The following is a 19,426-nucleotide window of genomic DNA, read 5'->3' on the forward strand; positions in this document are numbered from 1 at the left end:
AAAGTGAAATCCAAGCCATCAGAGTTTAAACACTTCCTGTTGTGAGGCTGTCTGGTTTGGGTCACCAGTGGTCCAAGCAACTGTGATTTTATGGCTGTGCCTATTCTGCTAAGGCAAAAATCATGGTTTGGTTAGGCATCGTTCTTTTTCCATGATGATTTGAACATCATAAGACACTGGACTTCAAATCCATTGCTGGAGCATTCAATGAAGGGCATGTAGCGTGTAGGCAGCAGAAAAACAAATCCAAATAGACAATGTATTCAAATGCCCTTTGATAAATAAAAATAACAACAACATCAAAAGTGGTTGCATAGAGACCGCCGACACCAGCATCCCAGATCCTTGCACTTCTCTTACTGAAGCCTAGTGCCAAGACATCTTCTGAGTACAGAGGCCAGGACTTTGGGCACAGCATTCTTCTTGAGGCATATTCCCCCACCAAAAGCCTGTGGTGGTGATACAGAGCTGGTCGTGCTTAATATGCAGATAAAACCTACCTCCAGGCCAGTTGCACTGGTCTTGGCACACTTGTTTCCTTTACCAATAGTTGCGTCTGTTTGGATAAGTCCAAAAAGATTTCAAGGATGCTTCTAACATCACTGCCAAAATTACTATTTTCCTCAATATGATATTTGAGCAGTTGTGCTCCTCTTTGTCAGGTCACATCTTCTTCCTATTCTGAAGCAGAAGAGATTGCTTTGTTTTAATTGTCTATGGACAGGCAAACATCATGTGAAGCAGCCACATTTTTATTATGGCCTTATTTGGCAAACTGGAAATATCCTTTAAACCTCCAAGAGCCAATTTCACTACAAGAGCTGGAGAGGACATTTAACACAAAGGTCTTCCTGATGATACCAGCAAGATCAGAGGAAGAAAAGAGTCAGGGACAGTCTGTTGTGGAACTGATGATGGGACACCTTTTGCTGTCTACTGCAAAGGTATTTTTAGTCAAACCATTTCTGAATAAGGTAATCATCTGCCCTAATTTAAACATTTAAGAATAATTTGCCTCAAAATGGGTTGACCTTAGTCTTCCCCTTTAGTCAAAGACGTGAAATACATCCTCCTAAATCTCTCCATGAATTTACTGTGAAGAAACAGATTTTTAAAATCTTAGAATGACAGTTGCAGCGGAAAAAATGAACAAACTCTTGTTTTCATACAAGCTGTATGAGTAATTTATCTTATATCAATTCATCCCATTTGGTCCATATTTCTTATTATAACTTGTAATTTGTTCCACACGTATCAAATGTTTTATTCTTGTCACTCACAATGAAACTTGTATAGGAAGAAGATACATCTCAGACATATGTTTACTAGTAACTGTGTAAATTTAGCTTCTATAAAATGACAAACCACTTATGGGTTCTTCATATGTTTTTTATCCTATTTTGGTCGTATAAACTGGGAACTGACACAGGAAATTATGATTGAAAAGGATTTGGGGTGAAGTGCTCACAGATGCAGGGCCAACTTATAGACCTGAAGTCCCAGGAGTAGGTGACTACTGTATGAGTGGCAACATGTTTGGTGGAGCGGCTGGTCTGAAAATTGGTCTCTTGAGGGTGTGGGCAATTTTTAACAGATGTCAAAGTATTAATTTCTCATGGCAGATGCTGTGTCTCAGAAATATATTTTGTAATTCAGTCACTAGGTTGAGCCAGTCGGTTTTCTACTGAAGGATTTCTTCATCCGTTCGTGGAAGTAACTCTTTGATATTTTATTATTCTTTAAATTTTCCTGTTGTGAAGGTATCTGTCATTAATAGTGCTCGATTGATCAAAAATTTTGCAGGAAGAAATCTAAATATTGGCTGAGGAAAATAGACTGGGTGAATAAATGTTATGGGACTTACTGGGTGAGAGAAGGGGGTCTTGCAGTGTTTTGGTCAAAAAATTGAAGGTGATTTCTAAAACATAATAACTTTTAGATGAATGCTAAGAGGTGGTCTGTCTTTTCATCTGGGTAAACTGCAAGTTACTGTTGTCAGTCTTTTATTGGGAAGTAGAATTGGGCAGTAGCACTGGCTGGATGACCCAGTATCTGATCCAGAGAATATATTATAAGAATTACCTGTCATCAAACTATTTTCTGAAACATTCTCTCACCAATGGTATAAATACATTATTTAAGTACCAAAAACTGGGCTATCTGAATGTACTAACAGCAAAACTGCTAGCTTTGGAAAACTGCCGTTAATAGTGCTGCTCCTCTAAAACCTGTACCTTTCATATGAAAAAAAAGTCTTTCTTAGCAATATAGAAGGAGGTACTTTGTAAGTGAGATAGCAGAGATAAAACACTCTTGCTGTAAACAGCGCATTTGACTGTTATTTAATGTATCTGCATCATTGCCATTTGATGTCAGCTACTCAGTTTCAGTACAGAAAAAAAAAGCAGATCTGAAGAATGAGAATCACGTTTTTCGGTTTTAGTCCTTTATCATTCATGGATAGTGACACAGAAATCCTGTTTGATTATAATTAACCTGTCTTATGTTAGAGATATGCCTTTCATTGAACAAAATTTTGTCTTTAGCTTACACATTCTCTTCACTCTTTTGCAGCAGTATATTATCATCAGATTTTTTTAGGCCCCATACCGATTATTTTGCCAGCTTTGCAAAGCCTCCTCATTTTACAGCCTTAAAAACATACTAACTGGGAACTAGGCAGTTGCTGTTAAAGACCAGCAGGAAATTTGTCCTCCTGTGAAGGGGAGCAGCCAGAAAACGGGCTGACTTTGATTGATGGTACCCAACAGCTTGGGACCGCTCTGCGGTGCACCCATGATCCTGGTTCCCTGATTCTTCCCAGCACGGATCCTGCTGGATTGCAGCACGGCTTGCTCCTTGCTCACACACCTCGTTGTTCTTTTGAGGCAAACCAGGGTACACTGGGGAACGTTGTGCAGTTGGTCTCTTCCTGGCACCGAGTTCAGCGTGGCCGGGTGCATGCAGGCCCAGAGTTAGGACATGCATTTTTTTTAAAAACGGTGTGGGAGTGAGATCTCCCCAGGTTTGGGGGACCAGGAGAAGGGGATTTGGAAAGTTCAGTGTCTGTGATTTGAAAATGGGAGTTTGCTGGGTCTCTGCTTAAGTTAGAAAAAAGAACATGAAATAAAGTGAAAAGATAGTTTAAAATAATTTGAATAAAGCCATTTCTTTTTCTAAGATAGAGGCAATTCAATTCCTTGATATTTAGGAAGGGGTACTGCTATTTATTAGTTCTCCATTGTGTATACTAGCTGTTAAGGAAACCACTTCACAGAATATCTGGATGTCTAACTTGGCAAAATGTGAAAATGATGCAGCAGGTGTTTTTAAGATAAAAGATTGAGGCCAAATGTTTACCTTACATCAGAGACAAAAAGCTTTAAAAAGATAAAATTCAGATGTTTTTATCTTGCAGTTCACATTAAAAATATTTATGACTTGCCTTTATTTACAGGGTTTTTAAAATTCTCTTACAGTTCCCTGTTCAAGTGGAGACAGGTTTTTATGGAGATCATCAAGAAAAAGGATCTTGGAAAACTAGAAGAGCAGACTACCAGGATCTAGACTGTTTACCTTACCCAGTGTCAACTGGAGCACGACCTAAAACCGAGGTAAGTAGCTACAGCACATTTACAACATTCTCTGACTCTGAGGCTCAGTACCCTCAAAATTTACTATTTGTCATTAAAATTGTCCTTGCATTTCCTCAAAGTAGTTTGATCTGCAAATATTGCACTGCACAGAGGAGTTTGGTTTGCAAAAGAGGTACAGATGAAAGTTAAGTCAGTCTTCAATGAGACTCCAGGGCTGTGGGATTCATCTAATTTGATTTTAGGCAACTCTAGTGAAGACTTCAACATCTGAACAAGTCACTTGGACTGCCTTGATAGTCAATGGAAAGAAACGAGCATTTCTAAAAAGTAATTAATCTCATCTGGAGGTTAGATGTGATAGATTCCAGGTGTCAGATCAATGACTGCGTCTTTTTCTTCATTGCTTATTTAGAATTAGTCTCTTAGGAGTTTTAATTTGGGTGTTGGGTAGGCTTACTTCAGGGCAGATTCCACCCTGTGTTCTCTGTAAGCAGGAGTGTTCGGCTCTGGAGGTTTAGTTAAGCCCTACTTCTAATCGATAATAGCAATATTTATTTTGTTTCTTTTTTCACAAGGTGATGCTGTAGTCTGCAATCAAAGTCTGTTAAAATCTGTCAGAGGGTTTCCCCAGAAGGCTTTGATTCATTTCCTCAGTAGCCAAATGTTGTTATATTTCTGCGTGTAAAAGTAAGCTATTTTAGGATCAGTGTCTTGATTCCAAAATGCAGATGGTTTTGCCTCTCCGTTATAAATTACTTGGGTGCCAGCAGTGTCCATGACCATCACGCAACATAAAAATGGCTGCATTGGATTGTATCAAAGGTAGTTCTGGTCCAGTATCCCTTCTTTGGCAGTGGCCAACTGTGGATGTTCAGGAAAGAAATGTAAGAAGAGGGTAAGCAGATAGTATGCCGTTTCAACTTCCTTTGAGGCTTTTATCATGCAGACACATTGAAGCCAGGCAGTATATTGCAGTTTTGTAATTAATAGCCCCCGAGGGTCTTTTTTGCCACTAGTTGTGTCTTTTATATTTATTTGTTCTTTTGATATTCAAAGCACCTTGTAGCAATGGATTCCAAAGTTAACTCTGGAGTATCTGAAAAAACACTTATTTCTTGTTGTAAATATGCTACTGGATTATTTATTTGGCTGTAATTCTTGTACTGTAAAAAACTGAATCTTATGAATCCTATAGGAAGTAGTGAATACCTGGGACTGGATTTTTTTTTTCCAGTGTCTGACTGTATTTAGTAATATTGAATTTTATCTCCCTGTTTATCTTATGCTCATTCAGCATCATGAGGTCCTTTTGCAGCAGTTGGCAGTCAGTTTTTGGTTTTATTAACCTCTATAATTTAATATCATCAGAAATCTCTGTCCCTAATTATTCCTCCATTTTCGAGGTCATTTATGAGTATATTGAACATATACTGCCAGGTGAGACTGCCTGGTAATGTCCATCCACTGTAAAAGAAGGAAACCAATTATTCCTAACATTTTTTTTCACTTTTAGTTAGCAATGAAAAGACATTTTTACTTCTTGACATCTTTTTTTGATTTTCTTCCTTGACAGCACAATTTATGACTCTGATAGATAACTTCCTCAGAAGCTTTTTGAAATGGAAGTACATTGTATCAGCCAAATCACCTGTACCTGCATGATCATTCAGAGAACTTGGCCTCCAAAAACCATACTTAACACTTCCCTGTTAGCCTGTGTCACTGTCTGTCTGTTTATTCTGTTCTTAAGCATATTTTCTGGCAATTTTCTGCCATGTATATCAGTCCTACTAGCATCTCTTCCACACATAGCTTCAGAGGCATTTTCAAATATTGCCATCACATATGCCACCCTCCATTCCTCCAATCCCAAAGCAAATAGACTTCAGCAATAATTAGACATTAAGCCAGTAGCTCAGCAGTTCTCTTTCTCCTGATGAGGTGCTTATTTCAAGTTATCTATGCAATTTTAATTAAAGCAAAATCTATTATATTAAAGGTACCTTTAAAACTGTCAAGCTGTTCATCTATCAAAGCATGATATGCATGCCACCATACCAATTTTGTATTTCATTAAATGAGCCTACTCCTGTTCATTGAAATGGAAATTTGAAGGTGGGCTTGGCTTGCTTACTAATTAAGAACATTATTGTCTTCCCATCAGTTATTTCCTTTCCCTAGAAAGTAAGTTTGCTGTTTCCCATTTCTGCAAAAGCACAAACATTTTTTCTGATTTGTCATTTGTTCTAGTCAGAATAGATAGTAGAATTCAGTAAAACATAAGATATTTGCCAGCTATATTTGTTTTTTACCTCGGCGAAATGTTCAGGCATGTACAAGTATCATGGCTTAACTGCCTTCCCACTAATTCTATATAAATACTTTTAAGTGATGTTGCAGTAATAGTGTTGTTTGGCTAGAAGTATGTAGGAGAGAAGGCAGAGAAAGTAACTTTGGGTTTTCTTTCTTTTCTGAAGTCCACATTTCTCTTTTTGTTGAAATTCAGGAAATACGAGTACAAGAAATAGCAGTTCTGCGAATATGCATCAGTACAGTCCATGTACTGCATCAAACATTGTAATACTGTAGTAAGAGCAGCGAAATGCAGAGAGCACTGGTGTTCCTTAGGGCTCCATCTAGTCTAGAAACCTACTGGAGGCACAGAATTTCTTTAGAAATTACTGGGCTGTTTTTTTGAATTGGCCAGTGCTTGAAATTAGGGATAAGTTTGAAACCGGGTGTTTGCAAATTTCATTCAGGAGAGTAGGTCATTTTTACTTCCTCCAAAGTGCTGCTTTTGGTGTTGTGGGCTATATTTCAGGCAAATACAAGTAATGCCATATCTAGCTCCAGGCATTCCGTCTGTGTGCGTATGTCATCTTTCTCCAATACCCAAGTTTTCACTGCTTATTCCTCAAGATACAGAATTTTCCCTATTTTTTAAAAGGTGCCTGCCAAAGTTACCTTTATTACAATAAAGGGGATGGATCCAAACGACAAAAGGCCCAGTTCCTTCTCTGTCACACCCAACTTGCATTCATTTAAGTCCCATGATCCAAGCGGTATAATACATAACTTCGGAGCAACACAGAAATAAATCAGACCCGTTGTATTTTGATGAGCTAGTTTTTCCTCTCTTCCATTTTTTTTATGAAGGTCGGGTCAAAAAGGGCTTATCTGCCCCTGCTCCCCAGGAGCTCATACACCCAGGCATTCAGAAAACCAAATACTCCATAACATACTGTGATTAGCAAATGCAGCAGAGGAGGCCAATGTTAGAAATAGCAGGGATGCTGTAATTCAGGAATAATATGCAGAGAATTATGCAGGAGACAGTTGTTCAATTCTCAGTACGAGGCAGTGACGTTAGCTGCACCCTTTCATGGATACCAACTGAGCTGACAGCCTAAAAAGTGCAATGAAGGTTTCTTTGGCAAACTTGAGTCACAGTAGGTGTTCTGTTTATATGCCTTTAAAAGATGACTCACACTTGTTACAACATTTTGATAGAATAATAGTGAAAATCGTGGGTTTAGGGCAATGATGTGTCATGTCATGCCTCCCCCTCCTTCCTTGCCCCCAAAAAGTTGTTTCGCTGTGGGAAACATTATTTGTGAGTTACTAAAGGAGGTATGTACCTAAGGTGGTGGGGAAGTCAGGTGCCTGAGAGACAAACAGCAAATTTTCACTTGACAAATACTGGCATTTGTAAGTCCGTGTCTACATCATAGAGATTCCATGAATAGAGAGAAAAAAGCACTTATACAGCAGGATCCATCTCACCCTGAAGTAGTCATCTGGATGTAGGTCATCTGGTTGAAGTGCTTTGTGCCTGCGAAGTGCATATGTTGGTTGGTTGAGTATTTGAAGAAGTGACTGGCTGAGGCATAGGTGCTTAGAACTGGGTGAGGTAAATCCCTCCCATGGTGTATAAGTGACGATCTGGCATTTGATGGGCAGTGTCGACCCCTCTGTGTACTAGGCAGAGGAAACTTTGGGAACCTGATGGTCTAACTTACGAGCCTAAAAACCCCATCAATAAACACCCTCCAGCTCTTGCAGGTAACACAGTATCCTCTGCTGTATGCACTCTGTGAATTAGTAAGGAAACAAAACTTCATATATTGGCAACAAGGTGGGCTTTTTCCTTTATCTGTGTTAAGTCTGCTTTTATATTTTCTTTTTAAGTACGGTTGGTGAGCACAGTTTGATTTCTTATGCTTGAGTTCATTAAACTGAGAGGGCTAAAATTAATCATTTTGTAGGTTTGAGGCTTGGTTTAACCTGGATTCTTGGTCTGGTTCACTGCTCATCCCCACGAATATGTAGGCTGGTGCAAGAGGGCATCAGAGTGGCTGGGGATGAGACAGGGTGAATTGCTTCTTTCAGCATCAGTGCCAGCTTCTGATAGCTTAAACTGTTTGTAGAACTATAGTTTATCTGTGCTAAGCCATTTGATTCAGAAAATGGGAAGCAAAACACTGCCTTGTAACCCACGTGACTGAAAAGTGTTTGTGATTCTTTTAAGAAGATATTATTCTTTTTTTTTTTTTTTTCTGAGAAATGCTATAAACAGTGTCTCGGAGTTTAGGTCAAAGGTTCCAGAGATGTCTGATATCTTCTGACATTGTTTAGAAATGTAAAACTAATAATACTGTAATCTATGACTATAGTAGTCATTATCTCTCTGTAGGCAGTGTGATGCCTGCCTGACCCTCTGACATTGTTTGAGGCTAGAGAAATTCAAAAGTAAAAGCAGCTGAAGGAAAATCAGATTCATTGTGTTTCTCATGCACGACTTGTTCAGTCATGCTGCCCCTGGACCAGCATGGATCAGAGATTATTCCATTAGTCAGCATGTGTGACAAAGCTTTTATCAAATAGCTGCCAATGTCCAGTGCAGAAGGAAGTTATAACGTGACAACTCATAACAGTTTGTATTTCTACTAAACAATGTTTTGGAATTTGAGGATATTAAAGTATTTAACAAACCTTGGGCTGATCCTTCATTTCTCCATGAAATATGTATGCAGAGTCTTCACTTTACATCTGAGATTAGAAGATCATAGAATTATAGAACAATTTGTGTTGGAAGGGATCTTTAAAGGTCATCTAGTCCAACTCCCCTGCAATGAGCAGGGACATCTGCAACTAGATCAGGTTGCTCAGAGCCCCATCCAACCTGACCTTGAATGTTTCCAGGGATAGGGCATCTACCACCTCTCTGGGCAACCTGTGCCAGTGTTTCACCACCCTCGTAAAAAATTTCTTGCTTCTATCTAACCTGGATCTACCCTCTTTTAGTTTAAGACCATTATGCCTTGTCCTATCGTAACAGGCCCTGCCAAAAAGTTTGTCTCCATCTTTCCTGTAGGCCCCATTTAAGTACTGAAAGACCTCAATAAGGTCTCCCCAGAGCCTTCTCTTCTCCAAGATGAATAACCCCAACTCTCTCAGCCTGGCCCTATAGGAGAGGTGCTCCAGCCCTCTGATCATTTTTGTGGCGCTCCTCTGGACTCACTCCAACAGGTCCATATCTTCCCTGTGCTGAAGGCTCCAGAGCTGGATGCAGTACTCCAAGTTGTGGTCCCATGAGAGCAGAGTAGAGGGGCAGAATCACTTCCCTTGACCTGCTGGCCACACTTTGATGCATCCCAGGATGCAGTTGGCTTTCTGGGCTGCGAGTGCGCATTGTCAGTTCATGTTCAGTGTTTCATCCACCAGTACCCCAAATCCTGGGCATGGCTGCTCTCAATCCCTTTGTCCTGCAGCCTGTATTGATACCAGGGGTTGCCCTGACTGAGGTGCAGGACCCTGCACTTGGGCTTTTTGAACCTCATGAGGTTCACATGGGCCCACTTCTCAAGCTTGTCCAGATCCCTCTGGATGGCATCCTGTCCCTCAGGCATGTCAACTGCACCACTCAACTTGGTGTTGTCTGCAAACTTGCTGAGGGTGCGCTCAATCCCACTGTCTGTATCACTGATGAAGGTATTAAACAGTACTGGTCCTAATACGGACCCCTGATGGATACAACTTGTCACCAATCTCCATGTCAGCATTGAGCCATTGACCACTGCCCTCTGGATGCAACCGTCCAGTCAATTCCTCATCCACCAAAGAGTCCACCCATCAAATCCTTCTCTCTCCAATTTAGAGAGAAGGATGTTGTGGGGGACCATGTCAAAGGCCTTACAGAAGACCAGATAGATGACATCTGTAGCTCTTCTGTTGTTCACTGCCATAGTCACTCCATCATAGAAGGCCACTAGGTTGGTCAGGCAGGACTTTACCTTGGGGAAGCCATGCTGGCTGTCTTGAATCACTTCCCTGTCCTCTGTGTGCCTTAGCATAACTACTAGGGGGATCTGTTCCATGATCTTCCCAGGCACAGAGGTGAGGCTGACAGGTCGTTAGTTCCCAGGGTTCTCCTTTATACCCTATTTAAAAATGAGTGCAATGTTTCCCTTTTTCCAGTCACCGGGAACTTCACCTGACTGCCCTGACTTTCCAAATATCATGGAGAGCAGCTTGGGAACTATATCAGCCTATTCCCTCAGGACTCTTGGATGCATCTCGTCAGGTCCCATAGACTTCTGTATGTTCAGGTTACTCAGGTGGTCACGCACCCGGTCTTCTCTTACAGACTTTACTCCCCCAGTCCCTGTCTTGTGGTCCATCCACTCGAGAGGTATGGGAAGAGAGGTTGCCAGTGAAGACCAAGGCAAAAAAGTTGTAGAGTACCTCAGCTTTCTCCTTGTCTGTTGTTACCAGTTTGCCAGTCTTGCTTATCAGGGGAGTTATGCTTTCTTTGACCTTCCTTTTCTGGCTGACATACCTATAGAAGCCCTTATTATTTTCTTTGTGTCCTTTGCCAAGTTCAGCTCCAGCTGCACCTTGGCCTTCCATACCCCATCCCTATACAACCGGGCAGTGTCCCTATACTCTTCCCAGAATACCTGTCCCTGCTTCCACTGCCTGTGCATCTCTCTCTTGCCCTTTCGTTTGACCACCAGGGCTCGAGTCAGCCATGCCGGTCTCGCCCTCCTCTCCTGATTTCTTACACCTGGGGATCGAGAGCTCTTGTACTGTAAGGAAAGCATCTTTAAAGATCTGCCAGCTCTTGCCCCTGAGGGCAGTTTCCCTAGTGGTCCTTCGGTGACTAACACTTTGAACAGCTGGAATTTTGCTTTCCAGAAATTCAGGGTCCTGACACATGTATATAACCTGGCTCTAAAATAAGTTTCACACGCTATCGCTGCTGGATGTGGTCATAAATTTATTGGTTCATGGTACAATTTACAGCAGCAGTTATGTCCATTATCTAGTAGGGTGTGTTTCCTTAGGTGAAGATTAGGCAGATCATGATTTACTCTGACCTTGCCCCCCATTGAAAAAGTTGATAGTTAAGCTCTAAGAAGACTTGTGCAACCTCAGGACAAAGATTTCTTACTTCAGAGAGCTCTCTGCCCATTCTGTTCTCGGGCCACTTTGTACAACCCACAAAGTGCAAGAAGATGAAATAAGAAGCCTGGACCTGAGTGAGGGAGACTTAGTGTTCGATGCTTCATTTTCTCAAAGAAAAGGTGTGCTTGAAGATGCAATTTTTTGGCTTAGTTGGAGCTGAAGATTTCTGTCTATACTTCAGCGGCTTGTGTGAGTAGCACAGCTCAGGCAGATAAGAGATGCAAAAATCTTCATAGAAATTAGGTCCTTATTGACTTTCTACAAGTAGTACTGGTTGGTTGCAGTGTGGTCGAGAGCAGAATCTATACATAATTCTGGGTCTGTGCTTCTCCCTCCAGACCATCCTTCCTCATAAAGAATGCTCACACCCATTCTTGCAAAACCAAATTTCGAACTGTGTCATATAGTCACATGAGTTGCTTTCCTGTCTATCCTTAATGTTGATACTAATCATGTCAGCAAATTAGCTCTCCAGTATAGATTCAGGTAGCCCGAAACATCATCTTTGCAGGATTTTTCTTCTTGCTTTCAGAACTTTTTACAGCCAGTATCCCATTGGGACAGAGGCATGGTGAAATAGGCAAAGTGACTCACTCTGCTTCCAGCTGTACCCCGTTATGGTGGACTTTCTCACCTCTGAAGAGGACAGCTGCCTTTCCATTCCTCCCCTGCTCTGCCACGGGGAGGAGATTACCCTTCTTGCCGAGGAGCACTCTCGACTTGCCAGCATTTCTGAGATGACCTGGTGCTCCTGAAAGACAGAATCTTCCCCACTTTGATATGAACTAGTTTCTTTGTCGTAGAGGAATTTATTGTCCCAGGAAAAGCCTGTACCAGCTCTGGGAAAAAACAGGGAGGCTAATAGGCGGCGAAGGGCAAATGGCTTCCTCCCTCGCTTCCTCCCTCCCTTCACTCTCCCTTCCTCCCTCCCTTCACTCTCCCTTCCTTCCCGTTTTTAACAGCGAGAGCTATGTATTCCAGTATAGGTAACTAATACTCCGGCTTTCTCATCCGCTTTGTTTCCGGTGCACCTGACAGCACTCTGGCCAAAGTCTGCTCCCAGCAAGGACTGGTTACAAACACGAGAGCCCAGCGCAGCCCCTTCGCTTTTCGCTTTTGTCTTTATTCCCTCCTCCCATCAGTCAGCTCCTTCGCACAAAGCTGTCTGTGAACCAGGCAGCACTCTGCTCACACATTGCGCTGAAATCGTGATGCCACGAGGAGTCTCAGAGAACAGGGGGAGCTCAGTATAAATTTTAGCTTTGCTCAGTGTAAATCTTTTGTACACGAATGGATAAACTTTCAAAAACTTCTGAAAGGAAAACGAGCAGATTAAAATCTCATCTAATACATCTTCTAAAGTCTTAAATTCTGGGTCTAAATTCTCAGCTTGCCCAGCTCTGCAGATCAGTGAAACCTCAGTGGAAATAGGATGAGGCTTTATGAATCAAGAAGATGTAAATATACCAAAAGAGCAAACACTAAATCCATCTCACTGAGCAGATCGAGTATCTGAGTAGCATTTGCAGGACTGATTCCAAGGACTGACTGTCTCAGGGGTTCAGTTCTGATGGTGGCAGAAGGAGGCCCTGAATTAGAAAAGGTAGGTGAATAGTGTACAATTACTGAGTTTATCAGAACTGGCTAATAACAAAGTGTTCCTTTATTCATTCTTACAGATTTTTACATTTAAAATTACCATAATGAGAGAGGTCAGAAGGCCGGTTGGTAGGCCGCTGCCTTTTCATTTTAGAAATGGCATCTTGAGCTTTGGGTCCCTTTTAACAGTGCTTAAAGGTTTTAAACTGGATCTTGGCATTGCAGTGTTTACGTACAATAGTAAGAAATGCTGTCATATTATTATTAAATGGTTTTTGAGGGAGGACAGGATTGTTACCTGTTAATTTTATCGCAGCTTCTCCGTGGAATTTTGCTTTTGCATTTATCTGATTAGAATTAAATTGTTTTATCTGGAGTTTACTCACATTCCTTTGTGTTTTAGCAGCCCTGTCTTCACTCATACAAGAACAGACCAGAGAAACAAAAGTTGTCCCAAACACAGCCCGGAATGTTTTTCACACTTACAGATCATCTTCTTTACTCTGATGGACCGTGTACCTGTTAAATTTTGCTCAAAGTAATTTAGTGAGGAGACTCCAACATCTTGCACCGTAACTACTGTGCATACTGATGGTTGGATAGCGAAAGGGTTGTTTTATTTCTTGGTGGTCATAATCCTGAACTCTGAATGGACTGAAAAGCCTGTGTCTTCTTGATTGAGGAGACTCTTGAGATGTTAGTGTCAGTTCCAAGGAAATGAAATCTTTCAGATTATTCTGTTCATTTAGGAGGAATTTGTGGTGTGTTTCAGAACTGACCGAAAAATATTTGTCAAATAGTTTGTTTGGAAAACTTCACAACATTCCTTAAATACAATATTTAACATACTTGCTTTTCTTAATTATTAGCTCAGTTCCATTTTCTTCTGACAAAAAGGTTGAAGTCAGCTGAAGATGATAATCCTAACGTAGCTGTACAGCAATTAAAATTACCTTGAACTGTTACAGGCAAAGCACTCAATCTATGAAAATATTTCTTTAATTTTAAAGTAAACCGTATCCTTTTTACAGTTTTTTGCATCAGATTAATTATTTTAATTTTCATAAGGATTACCTGGAGGCAAGGGACGTGCTTTGTGTATTTTTTTAAAAAGCTTATTGAGTTATTTGTTTAAGAAAGGAAGGAGCTTCTTTATCCTTATTCATAAAACAACTGCGAGGAATAATGTAATGATCATAGAATCATAGAATGGTTTAGGTTGGAAAGGACCTTGAAGATCATAGAGTTCCACCCCCCCCACCATAGGCAGGGACACCTCCCACTAGACCAGGTTGCCCAAGGCCATGTCCAGCCTGGCCTTGAACACCTTCAGGGATGGGGCCTCAACAACCTCTCTGATTGTTAATTGTTCTTGGATGGATGTGGACAAGGTAATTTATATGCATTTTTTTGCATACAATATAAAGTAAAGTGTAAGTTTCCAATTCGTTTTGGAGTAAAGTTCATTTAATGAAGTTCAAAAGGTGTATGAAGTCCAAATCTGTATTGGGAGGAAACTAGAATTGGTTATTTTTATTGCTTGGCATTACATGGTTATTTATGTAGTTCAAACTGATAACATCTGTTTATGTTGTAAGAAAAGCTGTGGAAGAGCCGAGTGACCGCGGGAGCTGTTGGGAAATAGAGGTGACCCACCTCTGCAAGGGCAGCCAGCAGGTCCACTGGGGACAGCAATAGCAGCAGAGCAGCTGGGCTTGGTGGTGATTTCACAAAAACCCCGTGAGCAGAGACTGCTAACGAAATATATTGAGTGAGCACTTTTCTGAGCCAGCCCAGTCCCTGTCTCATAATAACTGTCCCAAGCTTACTCGGTGAGATTTGCCATCTAGGTCCAGCTGTAGTGACGAAATGAGAGCTGCGAGCAGGCGTGGATTCATTAGTATATACATCCCAAATTAACCCTATGTATGCTACTGGGCTTTTATAGACATATTTATCATATGTAAATTGAAATATTCGATAGTCTAGAATGACGTTTGTTGTTATGTTAATTTTCAGATCTTCTAGCTGAATTCTTTTGCAAAAAACTATACTGCAAGGTACCAGTAATCTTAAATGCTGGGGGGTTGTGTTTTATTTCTGATAACACTGACTGCAGGAACACAATCATATTTCATAGTAGTGCGATCTTATTAATCATAGTGCAATCTTATTATCATAGACACTAAAATCGCTGACTTACATTTCAGCGTTAGCACACAGCCTCAGACATGCATTGCTTTTCACGGACAGACTGAAACGTCCTGACTCTCTGTCAGTAGATGTGGGATGCAAGCTGTCAAAATAAGGATCTCCATCAAATGCCTAACGAGAGGTGATCGGGAACCGTACCAGTGAATTATGCCATTCATATGCAAATATAAAAAGAGATAACCTTACTTCCCTACAGTTAACTTCATACTCAATGAAGGGCAAAAGGGAAACAACCTATCTGTCTTTTCTTCTGCTTGCATGTTTTATACCAGCAGCTGATCTCGTGCTTTTAGATGCAGCACATCGTTTATTTAATTGGCTGACAGTACAATTTTGTACTGCGTTTTGTAGCAGCCACAGAGAACAACAGGCAACAGAGCACACCAGCTCCCCTGGGTGAGTTTGGCGGCTGTGTGCTGGATTGGACCCCACCAGCCTGTCTGTTGTAGTTTTGGTTGTGGGATTTGTTGAGCCCGGTTTTCTTCAGGGAGGTGTGTACAATCATACCTTATCTGTCTACCTATCTGTCCGGTTTTTTCCTTACTCTTTTGCTGGCCCTGTAGTATATTTGTTTCAACAACATGAAAAAAAATGAGTGAATGCGTTCTACGCATGTAGTTTTATCAAAGTCATTTCTCTTCCAGCGTAGCTATTGCTCACTTTCACTGTCTTGGCCCCAGTTTTGGGACTTGTGTCATTCTTATTCAGGGAGGGTTCTCTTGGCTGCTTCGCATGTTGATCGGATGGTGCCCGCGATTGAGCCGGAGCCTTCGACTTTTACAATAGTTGTTGCTCACAGCAGGAGGAAAGTGGAGAGATTCAAACATTACCAGAGATGTTTAGTGAAAAATGTGACTGCCGAAATGCTTGTGTGGTGCTTCGGAGCTTGGGTAGAGTCGGACCCCTACTCCCACTTAAGCAGTGGTGCAAAGGTCTCTCATAATACAAACCTCCAGGCTCTTTGTACTCTGGAGAGCCTGTAGACTGCGCTCTGCCGTTTCCCACGCTAGGGAAGAAGGGACTTCCATCTGTAACACACCAGAGACAGAGGCCAGCACAATGCATAGGGAGAGTATTTTTTATGCAAATGAATACGGCAAATCATGCATCCTGTCTCTCTAACAGTGATAATCCCTCTCAAGGTACAATTTTCTCTTGTGCTTCTGCTGGGAGAAGGCATCTTTTCTCAACTGTCACCCCCTCGTCCTGGGATATATGGTATCGCACAGTCCTGAAATGGGATTATGCAGCCCTTTGTGTAAGTGATGTGCACTAAAGCTGGTAGATGTGAGAAGGCTCGGGATTCTGCTTGACTAGAGCAGCTGTTCCAGACAGCTGTATTTTTTTTATCTCTCAGGTGTACTAATCATTACTCAGGACTTTTCTTACAAGTTTGTGTAACTCTTTCTTTTTCTCAAAAAAAGAAAAAAAGAAGAAAAGTATAGATATATATGCATATTTTTATACATACACATACATATGTGTGTGTATATTAATGTATATATAGTTTTGATGGGCTTTAGTTTTTCAACAGTATCTCCCTATACATAGGTAGCTTGCTGTATGGTTCTAGCAGCTGGTCCCCTGGGCACTGTTGCCTCACTGAACTGTGTTTAAATAGCTTCTCCAGAAGCCTCTGCAGTGCTTCAGCTCTTTTAGGGAGGAACCGGTGCTACACAGGACTTACTCCCTTATCCAGAGTGGAGCCCATGTTTGCGTCCCATGGGTATCAGGCAGGATGGGGCAGTGGTACGTGCACAAGTCTCCTGTTGACCCAGACTCATGAAGCACATCCAGAAGCAGATGAGGGGCAGGGCTTCTACACCCTGTGTCTTAGATAGACTGTGAGAGTTCAACTCCTCGGCAGCCTTCATCCTTGCTCTCACGGCTCTCTGGAACAAAAAGCTCTTTCCAACAAACTACGACAGCAGGAGAAAGTTCTAATATAGAACCCTCGCTGCTATAATCACATGGTGTACACATGGGAAAAGAGACAAAAGCTTCAGAAAATAAATTCTCTCCTATCATTTCTTGGTGTATGGAGGGCAGTACAACTTCAGAAAAATTATTTGCAGAAGGTTTCTGTGTAGCTACCATTCAGATGGCATTTTGGTGAATTCCCAGGTCTGAACACAGAGTGGTAAAGTAGTGATTTTGAGATGAACTGCTAGTTAGATGTGGCCTGCTGATAATCCACAGTAGGAGAAAGGTTACGCATTATTTGAAGCAGCTAAGTGTCATAATTATGACCTCCTCTGAATTGGCGTTACATGGTTTAAATATTACAATGACTAATCACTTGAAACAAAACCAAAGCGCTCAGAAGATAAAAGTGCCTGAAGATTCTGTATTGCAAAATGTCCTAATGCAAATTTTCAGACAAGTCATTAAAGAGCTTGAGAATGTTGTGGGTTAGCCAGCACGCTGCAAGTTTAACTGAAGATTTCCAGAGGTACTTGCGTGTCTTAAAACTTGAGCTGACAAATTGGACTTTGCATCTGGGACTGTGACTGTGGACTGAAACAGAGTTAGCACAGCCTCAGAGGGGAACTGGAGCAACCTCTGGTCTGAGAGACCTCAGGAGGACTTTTAGGCTATTCCCCTCTACCAAATCAGAATCACCCATACCTATGTCACCCTGACAAAATTTGTATAGCTTCTTTTTTAAGACCCCCACTGTGAGAATACAGAGCCTCTTCAGATGGTACATTTCAATGCCCCCTTATCATTAGAAAGTTTTACTGTGCTTTCTTGCTGTAAAATGTCTTCTTGTGTTCATCATCAATATGCAGAACAAGTTATGTTCATATGCTTTCCCTTCTGCCTGCCTTCTTCAGGTCAATCTAGTTCATCTGGCTTTTTCTTGTAGGTCCTGGTTTCCAGACTTCTTGTTCCATCTAGTATCTTAACCTGCACACTAAATACTAATTTGAACATGTCCAAAGTTAGCTACTTGTCTCACAACTTTGTATTTAAAAAAAAAAAAAAGAAAAAGAGTTTTAGCAGTTGAGGCAGTAGCAGAACCTGGGCTCTTTGCAATGCACCTTGATGGGTGAGTTGCATGGGCACTGGGGGGGATAGTGGTATGCTATCCTCCTTAAGCCAGCCATCACCAGTAGTAAGAAAAGAGAAGAAGGAAATAATTTGGTATTTTGAGCAGGACTGTACAGTGGCCCATCTAGGAATAACTGGATGGACTTCAGATGGAGGGAGACATGCAAATTTCATGGTCCATATTGAAGAAGTAAGCAGTACTCTAAGTGTACAGAAATCCAAGAATTGAATAAATCATTAACATTTTCGTTGAAAGGAGGCCACGTTTATCAGCACAAAGGCAGAGGCTTCATGAAGACGGTGAGTTAAAATGATGATTCTTTTTGGTGGTGCTCAGTGACAGGACAAGAGGCAACAGGCACAAACTGAAACACAGGAAATTTCATCTCAACATGAGCAAAAACTTCCTTGAGGGTAACAGAGCTCTGGCACAGGCTGCCCAGAGAGGTTGTGGAGTCTCCTTCTCTGGAGATACTCAAAACCCACCTGGACGCCATCCTGTCCACCCTGCACTAGGTGAACCTGCTTTGGCAGGGAGGTTGGACTAGATGATTTCCAAAGTTCCCTTCCTACCCCTACCATTCTGTGACTCTGTGAAAGAGCAGAGCACCAATGAAGATAACCAGGCAGACAAAAAGTCAGAGAACCTCTCTCTTCTTCCTTAGTCTCCACTTTCATCTTCTCCATGATTCTATGATCATGGTTGCAAAAGTTACACGGTTCCTATTAACGGTATTAATTCCTATAGCCTGCATGTCCATAGTCCTAGAATGTCCTGAGAAATGTGTTGTCGTTTGTGTTAATTGACCAAACTTGATCCATGGTTGTGCCTACTATATGCAAGGGATCTCTGCACACATAAAGATGAGTTCATCAGAACACAGTTAACTACCAGACAGCGATTCCCAGGAGATCTGCAGCCCGATGTGGGTTTCCTGCTCGCTTTACACGGGTGTAAGTAGAAAGGGAATCCTATTCCCTTTTCATTTCCCAGGCTGAATGCCTCCTCGCTCCCTTCAGACGGACACTGTGTTGGCAGCAGGAACATGGTACCTGGGAGCAACCTGAAGTACCTCGGGGCCGGAGGAGGGTGGGATGGAGTCAGCGGGACAGAGGCAGGCGCAGACGGACAGAGGCTGTAGGACGCGTCACGAGTGACTCAGTAGGTGGCACTCTTCCCTCTGCATCACAGCGAGGTGAGGTAACGGCTGACATCAGCACCCGGCATCACTTTGCTGACACACCAGCTCAGGATGCAGTGTGGAATCCAAAGCCTTGACCTCTTTTCATCGCTGTTGTGGTTGGTTTTATTGTTGTGTTTTGTTTTGTTTTTTTTAATGGAGTCAGCCTTGATTCATGTATAAAAATAATTTACCAAAGGTTCTTCAGATTTCAGCTCAGATAATGTGCCTAATGAGATGCCTATCTATAGCTTCGGCTCTGCAAATTATTCTTCACTCCTTGTTCAGGCAGCACAATCCTAACACAACTGTGCT

At 41.7% G+C, this 19,426-nt stretch overlaps 1 protein-coding gene across 1 annotated transcript in view; it reads left to right on the forward strand.

Moving 5' to 3' along the window:
• Nucleotides 1-19,426, forward strand: part of STARD13 (StAR related lipid transfer domain containing 13) — a 314,488-nt gene that overhangs the window by 84,922 nt on the left and 210,140 nt on the right. Inside the window, exon 4 of the mRNA XM_082484956.1 lies at nt 3,480-3,614. Within this exon, the coding sequence (XP_082341082.1) occupies nt 3,480-3,614 (135 nt within the window). The remainder of the gene's footprint in view (nt 1-3,479; nt 3,615-19,426) is intronic.

This window comes from Vanellus vanellus (assembly GCF_965231255.1).
Source record: "Vanellus vanellus genome assembly, chromosome: 1".
Taxonomy (NCBI): domain Eukaryota; kingdom Metazoa; phylum Chordata; class Aves; order Charadriiformes; family Charadriidae; genus Vanellus; species Vanellus vanellus.